The sequence below is a fragment of the Tympanuchus pallidicinctus genome, unplaced genomic scaffold, assembly GCF_026119805.1.
Source record: "Tympanuchus pallidicinctus isolate F22 unplaced genomic scaffold, pur_lepc_1.0 scaffold197, whole genome shotgun sequence".
Taxonomy (NCBI): Eukaryota; Metazoa; Chordata; class Aves; order Galliformes; family Phasianidae; genus Tympanuchus; species Tympanuchus pallidicinctus.
In genome coordinates, this window is record NW_026294718.1 from 17,045 (window position 1) to 33,914 (window position 16,870).

Below are 16,870 nucleotides of genomic sequence, written 5' to 3' on the forward strand. Positions count from 1 at the left end.
AACGCATGGCGGGACGGCCGTTCAATCCCCACTGCCCTTCCAGGACCTCCCCATTCAAACCAATGGCCGCTGAGCCGCAATGCATCGTGGGATGGCCCATTCAAACCAATGGCCTTTGAACCACAATGCATCGTGGGATGGCCATTCAAACCGATGGCCTTTGAACCACAATGCATTATGGGAGGGCCCACTCAAACCAATGGCCATTGAGCTACAATGCATTATGGGAGGGCCCACTTAAACCGATGGCCTTTGAACCACAATGCATTATGGGATGGCCCATTCAAACTGATGGCCTTTGAACCACAATGCATTATGGGATGGCCCATTCAGACCAATGGCCTTTGAACCACAATGCATTATGGAATGGCCCATTCAAACCGATGGCCTTTGAACCACAATGCATTATGGGAGGGCCCATTCAAACCGATGGCCTTTGAACCACAATGCATTATGGGATGGCCCATTCAAACCGATGGCCTTTGAACCACAATGCATTATGGGAGGGCCCACTTAAACCGATGGCCTTTGAACCACAATGCATTATGGGATGGCCCATTCAAACCAATGGCCTTTGAACCACAATGCATTATGGAATGGCCCATTCAAACCGATGGCCTTTGAACCACAATGCATTATGGGATGGCCATTCAAACCAATGGCCTTTGAACCACAATGCATTATGGGATGGCCATTCAAACCAATGGCCTTTGAACCACAATGCATTATGGGAGGGCCATTCAAACCAATGGCAACTGAGCCACAATTCAGGAATGGCCCATTCAGACCACTGGCCTTTGAACCACAATGCATTATGGGAGGCCCGTTGTAACCAATGGCCATCGAGCTGCAATGCATGATGGGAGGGCCCATCCAAATCAACAGCCTTTGGGCCGCAATGCATTATGGGATGGCCCATTCAAACCAATGGCCTTTGAACCACAGTGCATCATGGGATGGCCTATTCAAACCGATGGCCGTTGAGCCGCAATGCATTATGGGATGGCCCATTGCAATCAATGGCCATTCAGCCACAACACATTATGGGATGGCCCATTTAAACCAATGGCCGTTGAGCCGGAATGCATTAAGGGAGGTCCGTTGTAACCAATGGCCATTGAGCTGCAATGCATTATGGGATGGCCAACTCCCACTAAAGGCTGCTGAGCCGCAGTGCATTATGGGAGGGCCCACTCAAACCAATGGCAATTGAGCCACAATGCAGGACTGGCCCATTCAAACCAATGGCCTTTGAACCACAATGCATTATGGGAGGCCCGTTGTAACCAATGGCCATTGAGCTACAATGCATTATGGGATGGCCAATTCCAACCCATGGCCATAGCAGGGCCTGATGAATTATGGGATGGCCAATTCCAACCTATGGCCATTGAACTGCAATGCATTATGGGATGGCCAATTCCAACCCATGGCCACTGAGTCGCAGTGCATTATGGGATGGCCAATTCCAACCCATGCCCATAGGAGGGCCTGAGGAATTATGGGATGGCCAATTCCAACCTATGGCTATAGGAGGGCCTGGAATTATGGGATGGCCAATTCCAACCCATGGCCATAGGAGGGCCTGGAATTATGGGATGGCCAATTCCAACCCATGGCCATAGGAGGGCCTGAGGAATTATGGGAAGGGCAATTCCACTCAATGGCCACTGAGTTGCAGTGCATTATGGGATGGCCTATTCCAACCCACGGCCATAGGAGGGCCTGGAATTATGGGGTGGCCAATTCCAACCAGTGGCCATAGGAGGGTGTTATCCATTATGGGATGGCCAATTCCAACCTATGGCCATTGAACTGCAATGCATTATGGGATGGCCAATTCCAACCCATGCCCACAGGAGGGCGCCCATCAGCCAACCCTCGGGTTCCCCCCAAGCCCAAGGCGACCCCCCCAGCTGACCCACACCACCAACACCCCATCGTTTCCCTCTCACCCCGCTGAGGGCGCAGCGGCGCCGGTGCAGCTCCCGGCATTTGCAGGGCGGAAAGGCGGCCTGCACCAATTTCTTGATGGTGAAAAAGTCCACGGCGTCGGCGAAGATGTGGCGCCGCAGCTCGAGCCGGTCGGAGCCCTGCGGATGGATGGCAGGGGGCCCCAAAGCCTTTCAGGGTTCCCCAAAGGCACCCCGGTGGCTTTTAGGGTTTCCTGTGTGCCTCCAAACATGCCGCCCTATTGGGGTTTAGGACTCCCCTAAAACTCCTCAACATCTTTTAGGGTTCCCAGCGTCACCTCAAAGACCTTCTGGTAGCTTTTAGGATTCCCAGGGTCACCCCAAATTGTCCCGATATCTTTTAGGACTCTCCACGTCACCCCAAAGACCCCCCAGCACCTTTTGGGATTCCTTGTGTCACCCCAAAATCCTCCCAAAACCCTTTAGGACTCCCTGTGTCACCCCAAAATCCTCCCAATGCCTTTTAGGACTCCTTGTGTCACCCCAAATCGTCCCCAACACCTTTTAGGATTCCTTGGGTCACCCCAAAGACCTCCCAGCACCTTTTAGGACTCCCTGTGTCACCCCAAATCATCCTCAACACCTTTTGGGATTCCTTGGGTCACCCCAAAATCCTCCCAAAACCCTTTAGGACTCCCTGCGTCACCCCAAAATCCTCCCAATGCCTTTTAGGACTCCTTGCATCACCCCAAATCGTCCCCAACACCTTTTAGGATTTCTTGGGTCACCCCAAAGACCTCCCAGCACCTTTTAGGACTCCCTGTGTCACCCCAAATTGTCCCGATACCTTTTAGGACTCTCCACGTCACCCCAAAGACCCCCCAGCACCTTTTGGGACTCCTTGTGTCACCCCAAATCATCCTCAACACCTTTTAAGGTTCCTTTTGTCACCCCACAGACCTCCCAAAACCCTTTAGGACTCCCTGCGTCACCCCAAAATCCTCCCAATGCCTTTTAGGACTCTCTGCATCACCCCAAAATCCTCCCAATGCCTTTTAGGACTCCTTGCGTCACCCCAAAATCCTCCCAATGCCTTTTAGGACTCCTTGTGTCACCCCAAATCATCCTCAACACCTTTTAGGATTCCTTGGGCCACCCCAAAGACCTCCCAGCACCTTTTAGGACTCCTCCTGTCACCCCAAATCGTCCCTGACACCTTTTAAGGTTCCCAATGTCACCCCAAAGACGTTCCAGTGTCTTTTAGGACTCCTTGTGTCACCCCAAATCGTCCCCAACACCTTTTAGGATTTCTTGGGTCACCCCAAAGACCTCCCAAAGCCTTTTAGGACTCCCTGTGTCACCCCAAATCATCCTCAACACCTTTTGGGATTCCTCGTGTCACCTCAAATCATCCCAAAGCCTTTTAGGACTCCCTGCGTCACCCCAAATCGTCCCCAACACCTTTTAGGATTCCTTGGGTCACCCCAAAGACCTCCCAGCACCTTTTAGGACTCCTCCTGTCACCCCAAATCGTCCCTGACACCTTTTAAGGTTCCCAATGTCACCCCAAAGACCTCCAAAAGCTTTTAGGATTCCCTGTGTCACCCCAAATCGTCCCGATACCTTTTAGGACTCTCCACGTCACCCCAAAGACCCCCCAGCACCTTTTGGGATTCCTTGTGTCACCCCACAGACCTCCCAAAACCCTTTAGGACTCCCTGCGTCACCCCAAAGACCTCCCAGTGCCTTTTAGGACTCCTTGTGTCACCCCAAATTGTCCCCAACACCTTTTAGGATTCCTTGGGTCACCCCAAAGACCTCCCAGCACCTTTTAGGACTCCCTGTGTCACCCCAAATCGTCCCTGACACCTTTTAGGACTCTCCAATGTCACCCCAAAGACGTTCCAGTGTCTTTTAGGACTCCTTGTGTCACCCCAAATCATCCTCAACACCTTTTAAGGTTCCCAATGTCACCCCACAGACCTCCCAAAACCCTTTAGGACTCCCTGCGTCACCCCAAAATCCTCCCAATGCCTTTTAGGACTCCTCCTGTCACCCCAAATCGTCCCTGACACCTTTTAAGGTTCCCAATGTCACCCCAAAGACGTTCCAGTGTCTTTTAGGACTCCTTGCATCACCCCAAATCGTCCCCAACACCTTTTAGGATTTCTTGGGTCACCCCAAAGACCTCCCAAAACCTTTTAGGACTCCTTGCGTCACCCCAAATCATCCTCAACACCTTTTGGGATTCCTTGGGTCACCCCGAAATCCTCCCAAAACCCTTTAGGACTCCTTGCATCACCCCAAAATCCTCCCAGTGCCTTTTAGGACTCCTCCTGTCACCCCAAATTGTCCTTCACACCTTATAGGACTCTCTGCGTCACCCCAACATCCTCCCAATGCCTTTTAGGACTCCTTGCGTCACCCCAAATCATCCTCAACACCTTTCGGGCTTCCTGGTGTCACCCCAAATCACCCCAAAAGCTTTCATGGCTCCCTGTGTCCCCCCCCAAATCACCCCCAAATCCCTCCATACTCAGCATTAAGAAACCCATCCATTTTAGGGCACCTCCCCACCCCGACGCCCCCCCCCCCCCCCCCTCCGCCCCCCCACCTCGGGGTCCAGGAAGAGGTGACACCACGCCGGCTCTCCATCCCTGCCGGCTCGGCCGATTTCCTGCACGTAACTCTCAAAATTCCTGGGCATGTTGTAATGCAGCACGGCACGAACGTCCGCTTTGTCCAAACCCATCCCAAAAGCCACCGTGGCCACAACCACGCGGAGGCGGCCGCTCATGAAGGCCCATTGGACGCGGCGCCGCTCGGCCGCCGACAGCCCGGCGTGGTACGCAGCCGCAATCGCGTCCGCTGCCAGGCGGCGGCCGCCCCTGGGTCCTGCGAGGGAAACAGGAGAGGCTGAGGGGCAGCGGGGGGCTTCATGGCCACCGAAACGCGGCACAGAGGCGCGCAGGGAGCCGCGAGGCCGCCTGGGTTCAATGTCGGCCTTCTTAGGGAGAGGGAAGGGAGACCAGTGGCTCACTGGGAGCCTCTTGGACACCTGGGCACATTGTTGGCCACCATTGGGCTTCTGGGGGACTCACAGCCAACCTCTTGGCCACCATTGGCCTTCTTGGGGTCTGGGAAGGGACACTACTGACTCACAGGGAGCCTCTTGGCCACTGTTGGCCTTCTTGGCCACCAAAACACTCAATAGAGACTCACAGGGAGCCTCTTGGCCACCTGGGTTCAATGTCGGCCTTCTTAGGGAGAGGGAAGGGAGACCAGTGGCTCACTGGGAGCCTCTTGGACACCGTTGCCCTTCCTGGCCACCAGAACACAACATGGAGACTCACAGGGAACCTCTTGGCCAATATTGGACTTCTTGGCCACCTGGGCACATTGTTGGCCACCATTGGGCTTCTGGGGGACTCACAGCCAACCTGTCGGCCACCATTGGCCTTTTTGGCCACCAAAACACACTGTAGAGACTCACAGAGAGCCTCTTGGCCACCTTGGTTCACTGTTGGCCACTGTTGGCCTTCATGGGGACTGAGAAGGGACACTTCTGACTGACAGCCAACCTCTGGGCCACCATTGGTCCTTTTTTGGCACCAAAACACTCAATAGAGACTCACAGGGAACCTCTTGGCCACTGTTGGCCTTCTTGGCCACCTGGGCACATTGTTGGCCATCATTGAGCTTCTGGGGGACTCACAGCCAACCTCTTGGCCACCGTTGGCCTTCTTGGCCACCTGGGCACATTGTTGGCCACCATTGGGCTTCTTGGGGACTCACAGCCAACCTCTTGGCCACCGTTGGCCTTCTTGGCCACCAGAACACACCATGGAGACTCACACAGAACCTCTTGGCCAATATTGGACTTCTTGGCCACCTGGGCACACTGTTGGCCACCACTGGGCTTCTGGGGGACTCACAGCCAACCTGTTGGCCACCATTGGCCTTTTTGGCCACCAAAACACTCAATAGAGACTCACAGGGAACCTCTTGGCCACCTGGGTTCAATGTTGGCCTTCTTAGGGAGAGGGAAGGGAGACCAGTGGCTCACTGGGAACCTCTTAGACACCATTGGCCTTCCTGGCCACCAGAACACACCATGGAGACTCACAGGGAACCTCTTGGCCAATATTGGACTTCTTGGCCACCTGGGCACATTGTTGGCCACCATTGGGCTTCTGGGGGACTCACAGCCAACCTGTTGGCCACCTTTGACCTTCTTGGCCACCAAAACACTCAATAGAGACTCACAGGGAGCCTCTTGGCCAATACTGGACTTCTTGGCCACCAGGGAACACTGTTGGCCACCATTGGCCTTCTTGGGGACTGAGAAGGGACACTACTGACTGACAGCCAACCTCTTGAACACCGTTGGCCTTCTTGGCCACCTGGGCACACTGTTGGCCACCATTGGGCTTCTTGGGGACTCACAGCCAACCTGTTGGCCACCGTTGGCCTTCTTGGCCACCAAAACACTCAATAGAGACTCACAGGGAACCTCTTGGCCACTGTTGGCCTTCTTGGCCACCTGGGCAAATTGTTGGCCACCATTGGGCTTCTTGAGGACTCACAGGGAACCTCTTGGCCACCATTGGCCTTCCTGGCCACCAAAACACACCATAGAGACTCACAGGGAACCTCTTGGCCAATATTGAACTTCTTGGCCACCTGGGCACATTGTTGGCCACCACTGGGCTTCTGGGGGACTCACAGCCAACCTGTTGGCCACCGTTGGCCTTCTTGGGGTTTGGGAAGGGACACTACTGACTGACAGCAAACCTCTTGGCCACTGTTGGCCTTCTTGGCCACCTGGGCACATTGTTGGCCACCATTGGGCTTCTTGGGGACTCACAGCCAACCTGTTGGCCACCGTTGGCCTTCTTGGCCACCAAAACACACCGTAGAGACTCACAGGGAACCTCTTGGCCACCAGGGAACACTGTTGGCCACCACTGGCTTTCTTGGGGTCTGGGAAGGGACACTACTGACTGACAGCCAACCTCTTGGCCACTGTTGGCCTTCTTGGCCACCAAAACACACCATAGAGACTCAGTGAAACTCCTGGTCACTACTGGCCACCAAAACACACCATGGAGACTCACAGGGAACCTCTTGGCCACCGTTGGCCTTCTTGGCCACCAGGGAACACTGCTGGCCACCATTGGCCTTTTTGGGGTCTGGGAATGGACACTACTGACTGACAGCCAACCTCTTGGCCACTGTTGGTCTTCTTGGCCACCTGGGCACATTGTTGGACACCATTGGGCTTCTTGGGGACTCACAGCCAACCTCTTGGCCACCGTTGGCCTTCTTAGCCACCAAAACACACAATAGAGACTCACAGTGAACCTCTTGGCCACCAGGGAACACTGTTGGCCACCGTTGGCCTTCTTGGGGTCTGGGAAGGGACACTACTGACTCACAGCCAACCTCTGGGCCACCATTGGTCCTTTTTTGGCACCAAAACACACCATAGAGACTCACAGGGAACCTCTTGGCCACTGTTGGCCTTCTTGACCGCCTGGGAACATTGTTGGCCACCATTGGGCTTCTTGGGGTCTGGGAATTGACACTACTGAGTGACAGCCAACCTCTAGGCCACCGTTGGCCTTCTTGGCCACCAAAACATTCAATAGAAATTCACAGGGAGCCTCTTGGCCAATACTGGACTTCCTGGCCACCTGGGCACATTGTTGGCCACCATTGGGCTTCTTGAGGCCTCACAGCCAACCTGTTGGCCACCCTTGGCCTTCTTGCCCACCAAAACACACCATAGAGACTCACAGGGAACCTCTTGGCCACCAGGGAACACTGTTGGCCACCGTTGGTCTTCTTGGGGTCTGGGAAGGGACACTACTGACTGACAGCAAACCTCTTAAACACCGTTGGCCTTCTTGGCCACCTGGGCACATTGTTGGCCACCATTGGGCTTCTTGAGGACTCACAGCCAACCTGTTGGCCACCGTTGGCCTTCTTGGCCACCAAAACACACCATGGAGACACAGGGAACCTCTTGGCCACTGTTGGCCTTCTTGGCCACCAAAACACACCATAGAGACTCACAGGGAACCTCTTGGCCACTGTTGGCCTTCTTGGCCACCTGGGCACATTGTTGGCCACCATTGGGCTTCTTGGGGACTCACAGCCAACCTGTTGGCCACTCTTGGCCTTCTTGTCCACCAAAACACACCATGGAGACTCACAGGGAACCTCTTGGCCACTGTTGGCCTTCTTGGCCACCAGGGAACACTGTTGGCCACCGTTGGTCTTCTTGGGGTCTGGGAAGGGACACAACTGACTCACAGCCAACCTCTTGGACACCGTTGGCCTTCTTGGCCACCAAAACACTCAATAGAGACTCACAGGGAGCCTCTTGGCCACTGTTGGCCTTCCTGGCCACCAAAACACACCATAGAGACTCACAGGGAACCTCTTGGCCAATATTGGACTTCTTGGCCACCAGGGAACACTGTTGGCCACCATCGTCCTTCTTAGAGAGTGAGAAGGGACACTACTGACTCACAAACACTTGGCCACTGCCAGCCATCTTGGCCATCAAAACACACCATAGAGACTCACAGGGAGCCTCTTGGCCACCTGGGTTCACTGTTGGCCTTCTTAGGGAGAGGGAAGGGAGACCAGTGGCTCACTGGGAACCTCTTGGACACCGTTGGCCTTCTTGGCCACCTGGGCACATTGTTGGCCACCATTGGGCTTCTTGGGGACTCACAGCCAACCTGTTGGCCACCGTTGGCCTTCTTGGCCACCAAAACACACCATAGAGACTCACAGGGAACCTCCTGGCCACCAGGGAACACTGTTGGCCACCATTGGGCTTCTTGGGGTCTGGGAAGGGACACTACTGAGTGACAGCCAACCTGTTGGCCACAAAAACACACCATAGAGACTCAGAGGGAACCTCTTGGCCGCCAGGGAACACTGTTGGCCACCGTTGGCCTTCTTGGGATCTGGGAAGGGACACTACTGACTGACAGCCAACCTCTTGGCCACCGTAGGCCTTCTTGGCCACCAAAACACTCAATAGAGACTCACAGGGAACCTCTTGGCCAATATTGGACTTCTTGGCCACCTGGGCACACTGTTGGCCACCACTGGGCTTCTGGGGGACTCACAGCCAACCTGTTGGCCACCACTGGCCTTCTTGGCCACCAAAACACTCAATAGAGATTCACAGGGAGCCTCTTGGCCACCGTTGGCCTTCTTGGGGTCTGGGAATTGACACTACTGACTGACAGCCAACCTCTAGGCCACCGTTGGCCTTCTTGGCCACCAAAACATTCAATAGAAATTCACAGGGAGCCTCTTGGCCACTGTTGGCCTTCTTGGCCACCTGGGCACATTGTTGGCCACCACTGGGCTTCTTGAGGACTCACAGCCAACCTCTTGGCCACCGTTGGCCTTCTTGGCCACCAAAACACACCATAGAGACTCAGTGAAACTCCTGGCCACTACTGGCCACCAAAACACACCATAGAGACTCACAGGGAACCTCTTGGCCAATATTGGACTTCTTGGCCACCAGGGAACACTGTTGGCCACCGTTGGTCTTCTTGGGGTCTGGGAAGGGACACTACTGACTCACAGCCAACCTCTTGGCCACCGTTGGTCTTCTTGGCCACCTGGGCACATTGTTGGCCACCATTGGGCTTCTTGGGGACTCACAGCCAACCTCTTGGCCACCGTTGGCCTTCTTGGCCACCTGGGTTCACTGTTGGCCATCACTGGCCTCCTTGAGGACTGGGAATGGACACTACTGACTGACAGCCAACCTCTTGGCCACCGTTGGCCTTCTTGGCCACCTGGGCACATTGTTGGCCACCATTGGGCTTCTTGGGGACTCACAGCCAACCTGTTGGCCACCACTGGCCTTCTTGGCCACCAAAACACACCATGGAGACTCACAGGGAACCTCTTGGCCACCAGGGAACACTGTTGGCCACCATTGGTCTTCTTGGGGACTGAGAGGGGACACTACTGACTGACAGCCAACCTCTTGGCCACCGTTGGCCTTCTTGACCGCCTGGGCACATTATTGGCCACCATTGGCCTTTTTGGGGTCTGGGAAGGGACACTACTGACTCACAGCCAATCTCTTGGCCACCGTTGGCCTTCTTGGCCACCTGGGTTCACTGTTGGCCATCACTGGCCTCCTTGAGGACTGGGAAGGGACACTACTGACTGACAGCAAACCTCTTGGCCACCGTTGGCCTTCTTGGCCACCTGGGCACATTGTTGGCCACCATTGGGCTTCTTGGGGACTCACAGCCAACCTGTCGGCCACCACTGGCCTTTTTGGCCACCAAAACACTCAATAGAGATTCACAGGGAACCTCTTGGCCACTGTTGGCCTTCTTGGCCACCTGGGCACATTGTTGGCCACCATTGGGCTTCTTGGGGACTCACAGCCAACCTGTTGGCCACCGTTGGCCTTCTTGGCCACCAAAACACACCATAGAGACTCGCACAGAACCTCTTGGCCACCAGGGAACACTGTTGGCCACCGTTGGTCTTCTTGGGGACTGAGAAGGGACACTACTGACTCACAGCCAACCTCTTGGACACCATTGGTCTTCTTGGCCACCTGGGCACATTGTTGGCCACCATTGGGCTTCTGGGGGACTCACAGCCAACCTGTTGGCCACCCTTGGCCTTCTTGTCCACCAAAACACACCATGGAGACTCACAGGGAACCTCTTGGCCACTGTTGGCCTTCTTGGCCACCAGGGAACATTGTTGGCCACCGTTGGTCTTCTTGGGGTCTGGGAAGGGACACTACTGACTCACAGCCAACCTCTTGGCCACCGTTGGCCTTCTTGGCCACCAAAACACTCAATAGAGACTCACAGGGAGCCTCTTGGCCACTGTTGGCCTTCCTGGGCACCAAAACACACCATAGAGACTCACAGGGAACCTCTTGGCCAATATTGGACTTCTTGGCCACCAGGGAACACTGTTGGCCACCATCGTCCTTCTTAGAGATTGAGAAGGGACACTACTGACTCACAAACACTTGGCCACTGCCAGCCATCTTGGCCATCAAAACACATCATAGAGACTCACAGGGAGCCTCTTGGCCACCTGGGTTCACTGTTGGCCTTCTTAGGGAGAGGGAAGGGAGACCAGTGGCTCACTGGGAACCTCTTGGACACCGTTGGCCTTCTTGGCCACCACAACACACCGTAGAGACTCACAGGGAACCTCTTGGCCACCAGGGAACACTGTTGGCCACCATTGGTCTTCTTGGGGTCTGGGAAGGGACACTACTGACTGACAGCCAACCTCTTGGACACCGTTGGTCATCTTGGCCACCAAAACACACCATAGAGACTCACAGGGAGCCTCTTGGCCAATACTGGACTTCTTGGCCACCAGGGAACACTGTTGGCCACCATTGGGCTTCTTGGGGACTCACAGCCAACCTGTTGGCCACCGTTGGCCTTCTTGGCCACCAAAACACACCATAGAGACTCAGTGAAACTCCTGGCCACTACTGGCCACCAAAACACACCATAGAGACTCACAGGGAACCTCTTGGCCAATATTGGACTTCTTGGCCACCAGGGAACACTGTTGGCCACAGTTGGCCTTCTTGGGGTCTGGGAATGGACACTACTGACTGACAGCCAACCTCTTGGACACCGTTGGCCTTCTTGGCCACCTGGGCACATTGTTGGCCATCATTGAGCTTCTGGGGGACTCACAGCCAACCTGTTGGCCACCTTTGACCTTCTTGGCCACCAAAACACACCATAGAGACTCACAGGGAACCTCCTGTCCACCGTTGGCCTTCCTGGGCACATTGTTGGCCACCATTGGGCTTCTTGAGGACTCACAGCCAACCTCTTGGCCACCACTGGCCTTCTTGGGCACCAAAACACACCATACAGACTCACAGCCAACCTGTTGGCCACCACTGGCCTTCTTGGCCACCAAAACACACCATAGAGACTCACAGGGAGCCTCTTGGCCACCGTTGGCCTTCCTGGGCAGCAGGGCGCTCGGCTGTTGCTGCAGGCCTGCTCCGTACCTGGCGTGGCGCTGCTGAGCAGCTCGTCCTGCAGACAGGTGCGGAGCAGCGCGGCGACGCGGGCCGTGTCCTCCCGACGCGTGCAGTACACGATGATGGATTGGAGCGCGGCGTAGCGCTCGCTGCGCAGCAGGTCAACGAGAGCCTGCGGGGTAATGAGGGCACCGAGGTGAGGAGCTAATTACAAAACACAGCCCAAGCAGCCTGGGCTCTGAGCACGGAGCCCCGGCGTCGATCCGCGCGCTCTGGGGGTCTCCGCGTGGGACCCGATGGCACGAAGATGGGGCTGTGCCTTCCCACCACACCAGAGTGGGATTTTGGAGGGGAGGTTTGTAGGATCTGCTGTAGGATCAGCCCCAATTCTCACCCCTAATCACTGCTGTCCCCCTCTCTACCCGATCCCAACACCAGAACCCAGAGATGTCACCGTCCCCACCTGGTCCCCGTCCTTCTCCGGTCCCTGTGCCAATCCCAGCTGCAACTCCATCCCTTCCCAACGGCCATTCTGGTGCTCAGATCCATCCTCGTCCCTTCCTGGTCCCCACATCCATCCCCATCGCAATCTAGTCGCCGTCCCATCCCCACTCAGCCCACATCCCGTCCTGACCCCAATCCCCACCCCCACCAATCCCCCTTCCTCTCCACACTCTGTCCCTGTCCCTCCCTGGTCTCTGTTCTCCCCTGGTTCCCCCTCGTCCCAGTGTCTGTGTGTCCCTGTCCACACTCCACTCCTCTCCCTATCCAGTCCCATCCACACCCCATCCCTGTCGCAGTCCCACCCTGGTCCCAATCCCATCCTTGTCCCCATCCACAGCCTGTCCCCAGTCCCTACTCCATCCCTGTCCCAGTTCCCACCCCGTCCCGTCTCTACCCTTCCCCAGTCCCTACCCCATTCCCAGTCCACACCCCGTCCCTGTCCCCATACATCCACATGCCTTCCCTGTCCCCATCTCATCCCCGTTCCCATCCCCACCCGGTCCCCATCCCATCCCTACCTGGTCTCTCTTCCCATCCGCACCCCATCTCTGTCCCTACTCCCACCTGGTCCCCGCCTGCACCCCATCCCCATCCTGTCCCTACCTGGTCCCCATTCCTATCCCAGCCCATCCCTATCTGGTCCCCATCTCCATTCCCATCCCCTCCTTACCTGGTGCCCATCCCCGCTGTCCCCATCATCCCCATCCCACCTTTCCCATTCCCCATCCCAGTCTCCACTCACTCCCCATCCCTGTCGCATCCACACCCAGTCTCCCTCCCCACTCCCATCCTGTCCCCACCTGCTCCCTGTCTCCATCTCGGTCCCATCCTGTTTCCCATCCCCACCCCATCTGGTCCCCCTCCCAGCGGAGGTTGGACTCGATGATTTCCAGAGGTCCCTTCCAACCCCTACGATTCTGTGATCCCATCCTGTCCCAGCCATCCCCCACCCCATCCCCACCCATTCCCCATCCCTACCCGTTCTCCACCCCCATCCCCACCCGTTTCCCATCCCCACCCATTTTCCACCCCCATCCCCTACCCCATACTCACCCATTCCTACCCCCATCCCCACCCATCCTCATCCCTACCTGCTCCCCATTCCCCATCCCCACCCCCACCCCATCCCCATCCCTACCTATTCCCCATCCCCCATCCCATCCCCACCCCATCCCTTCCCATTTTCCATCCCCATCCCTTTCTCCATCCTCACCTGCTCCCCACTCCACCCCACTCCATTCCCCATCCCTACCCCATCCCCACCCCATCTCTACCTGTTCTCCACCCCCATCCCCACCCATCCTCACCCATTCCCCACCCCCACCTTATCCCTGCCCGTCCCCCATCTCCATTCCCATCCATTCTCCATCCCTACCCATTTTCCACCCCCATCCCCTGCTCCATTCCCACCTCCTCCCCATTCCATCCCCACCCATTCCCCATTCCCACTCCATCCCCACCCATTTTCCACCCATTCCCCATCCCTACCTGTTCTCCACCCCCATCCCCCCCCCATTCCCCATCCCCACCCATTTTCCACCCCCATCCCCCACCCCATACTCACCCATTCCAATCCCATCCCCATCCCATCCCCATCCCCATCCCATCCCCACCCATTTTCCATCGCCATCCCCTATCCCACACTCACCCATCCCCATCCCATCCCCACCCCATCCCCACCCCATCCCCCCCCATTTTCCACCCCCACCCCATCTCTACCTGTTCTCCATCCCCATCCCCATTCCATCGCCATCCCCACCCATTTTCCACCCCCATCCCCCACCCCACACTCACCCATTCCAACCCCATCCCCATCCCATCCCCATCCCCATCCCATCCTCACCCATTTTCCATCGCCATCCCCTATCCCACACTCACCCATCCCCATCCCATCCCCACCCCATCCCCCCCCATTTTCCACCCCCACCCCATCTCTACCTGTTCTCCATCCCCATCCCCATTCCATCGCCATCCCCACCCATTTTCCACCCCCACCCCATCCCTACCTGTTCTCCACCCCCATCCCCCCCCGGTTCCCCATCCCCACCCATTTTCCACCCCCATCCCCCACCTCACACTCACCCATTCCAACCCCATCCCCATCCCATCCCCACCCCATCCCCCCCCAATTTTCCACCCCCACCCCATCTCTACCTGTTCTTCATCCCCACCCCATCCCCCCCCATTTTCCACCCCCACCCCATCTCTACCTGTTCTCCATTCCCACCCCATCCCCACCCCATCCCCCCCCATTTTCCACCCCCACCCCATCTCTACCTGTTCTCCATCCCCACCCCATCCCCACCCCATCCCCCCCCATTTTCCACCCCCATCCCCCAGCCCACACTCACCCATCCCCATCCCATCCCCACCCCATCCCCCCCCCATTTTCCACCCCATCCTCCCCCGTTCCCCATGCCCACCTTATCCCTACCCACCCCACCCCACCCCCATCCCCACCCGGTCCCGGTCCCGCTCCACAGACACGGAGAGCCGCAGGTTGTGCGGCACGGCGGCGCTGCGCACGGCGATGCCGTCCTGCTGCGGGATGCCCAGCTGCGCAGCCACGTCCCGCGCCGTCGCCACCGTGGCTGTGGCCGTCAGAGCCAGGAAACAGCGGACGCCCAGACGGTCCCGGAGAACCTGAGGGAGGATGGGACAGCGGGGATGGGGGGGACGGCAGCGAGAGGAGGATGAGGAAGAGGAAGATGGGAGGAGGGGGAGGACAAGAAGAGCAGGAAGGTGGCGAGAGGAGGAGGAGGGTGATGGCAAGAAGACGGCAAGAGGAGGAGGAGAGGGAGAGGAGGAGTAGAGAGGGAGGAGGAGGAGAAAGAGAGGAAGAGAAGGAGGATGAGACGAGGAGAGGAGGAGGAGGGCAAGGAGGAAGACTGAGAGGAGGAGGAGGAGGATGAGGAGGAGGAGGATGAGGAGGAGGATGAGGAGGAGGAGGATGAGGAGGAGGAGGCAAGGAGGAAGACCGAGAGGAGGAGGAGGAGGATGAGGAGGAGGAGGGCAAGGAGGAAGACCGAGAGGAGGAGGAGGCAAGGAGGAAGACCGAGAGGAGGAGGAGGAGGATGAGGATGGCGGTGAGGAGGAGGATGAGGATGGTGGTGAGAAGAGGAGGAGGATGAGGATGGCAGTGAGAAGAGGAGGAGGATGGCGGTGAGAAGAGGAGGAGGAGGATGAGGATGGCGGTGAGAAGAGGAGGAGGATGAGGATGGCGGTGAGAAGAGGAGGAGGAGGATGGCAGTGAGAAGAGGAGGAGGAGGATGAGGATGGCGGTGAGGAGGAGGATGAGGATGGTGGTGAGAAGAGGAGGAGGATGAGGATGGTGGTGAGAAGAGGAGGAGGATGAGGATGGCGGTGAGGAGGAGGATGAGGATGGCAGTGAGAAGAGGAGGAGGATGAGGATGGTGGTGAGAAAAAGAGGAGGATGATGGCAACAAGGAGGAAAAAGATGGTGAGGAGGATGAGGAGAAAGACAGTGAGGAGGAAGCCGATGAAGACAGAAGAGGAGGAGGAGGCGAGGACCATCCCCACGCTGCTCCCCCGCGGCAGGGCCTCACGCACCTTGCAGAGCCGCAGGTAGCTGGGACGGAAGTTGTGGGACCACTCGGAGACGCAGTGCGCCTCGTCGATGCAGGCGAAGGCCACGGGGGGCAGCTGGTGGGCCGGGGGCAGGCAGCAGGAGCCCGAGGAGCCGGCGCCCACCAGGGCTTCGGGGGAAAGCAGCAGCACCTGAGCCGAGCCTTCCTGCACGCGGCGCAGGGCCGCGTCCCGCTGCGCGCGGCTCAGGTGCGAGTGAACGCAGACGGCGCGGAGGCACGGGGGGAGGCCGGAGACCTGCGAGGGGAATGATGGGATGTGGGGGAGCTTTCCATGAGGGGGGGGGGGGGGGGGGGCTGTGCTGGGAAGGGTTTGGGAAATGGGGAGCGGGGCGGGGATGATGGGGACCTGGGAGGACTCGTCCAACCTGAAGGATTCTATTTAGGGTGATGGCGGGGTTGGATTGGGGATCTTGGAGGTCTTCTCCAAGCCTACTGATGACATTTAGGGTCATGGCAGGGTTGAGATGGGGATCTTGGAGGTCTTCTCCAACCCTATGGATTCTATTTAGGGTCATGGTGAGTTGGGGATCTCAGAGATCTTCTCCAACCATAAGGATTCTGTCTTTCTATTTAGTAACACAGTGGGGTTGGGGATCTTGGAGGACTTCTCCAACCCTATGGATTCTATTTAGGACCATGGTGGGGTTGGGGAACTTGGAGGTCTTCTCCAACCCTAAGGATTCCATTTAGGATCATGGTGGGGTTGAGCTGGGGATGTTGGAGGTCTTCTCCAACCCTAAGGATTCCATTTAGGATCATGGTGGGGTTGAGCTGGGGATGTTGGAGGTGTTCTCCAACCCTAAGGATTC

General features: G+C 57.1%; 1 protein-coding gene and 1 long non-coding RNA gene across 2 annotated transcripts in view; both read right to left on the reverse strand.

Moving 5' to 3' along the window:
* The window catches only part of LOC128079817 (ATP-dependent DNA helicase Q4-like), a gene marked incomplete at its 3' end in the record, with an annotated part of 39,522 nt that overhangs the window by 16,452 nt on the left and 6,200 nt on the right, over nt 1–16,870 (reverse strand). Inside the window, exons 8-12 of the mRNA XM_052681364.1 lie at nt 16,024–16,296; nt 14,914–15,096; nt 11,977–12,121; nt 4,528–4,808; nt 1,956–2,093 (exon numbers count right to left, since the gene is read on the reverse strand). Of these exons, the coding sequence (XP_052537324.1) occupies nt 1,956–2,093; nt 4,528–4,808; nt 11,977–12,121; nt 14,914–15,096; nt 16,024–16,296 (1,020 nt within the window). The remainder of the gene's footprint in view (nt 1–1,955; nt 2,094–4,527; nt 4,809–11,976; nt 12,122–14,913; nt 15,097–16,023; nt 16,297–16,870) is intronic.
* LOC128079820 (uncharacterized) lies at nt 5,934–11,570 on the reverse strand. The gene is made up of 3 exons (XR_008206328.1): nt 11,448–11,570; nt 10,140–10,169; nt 5,934–5,986 (listed from the first exon to the last, which is right to left on the reverse strand). It is a non-coding gene; the product is annotated as an uncharacterized LOC128079820 (long non-coding RNA).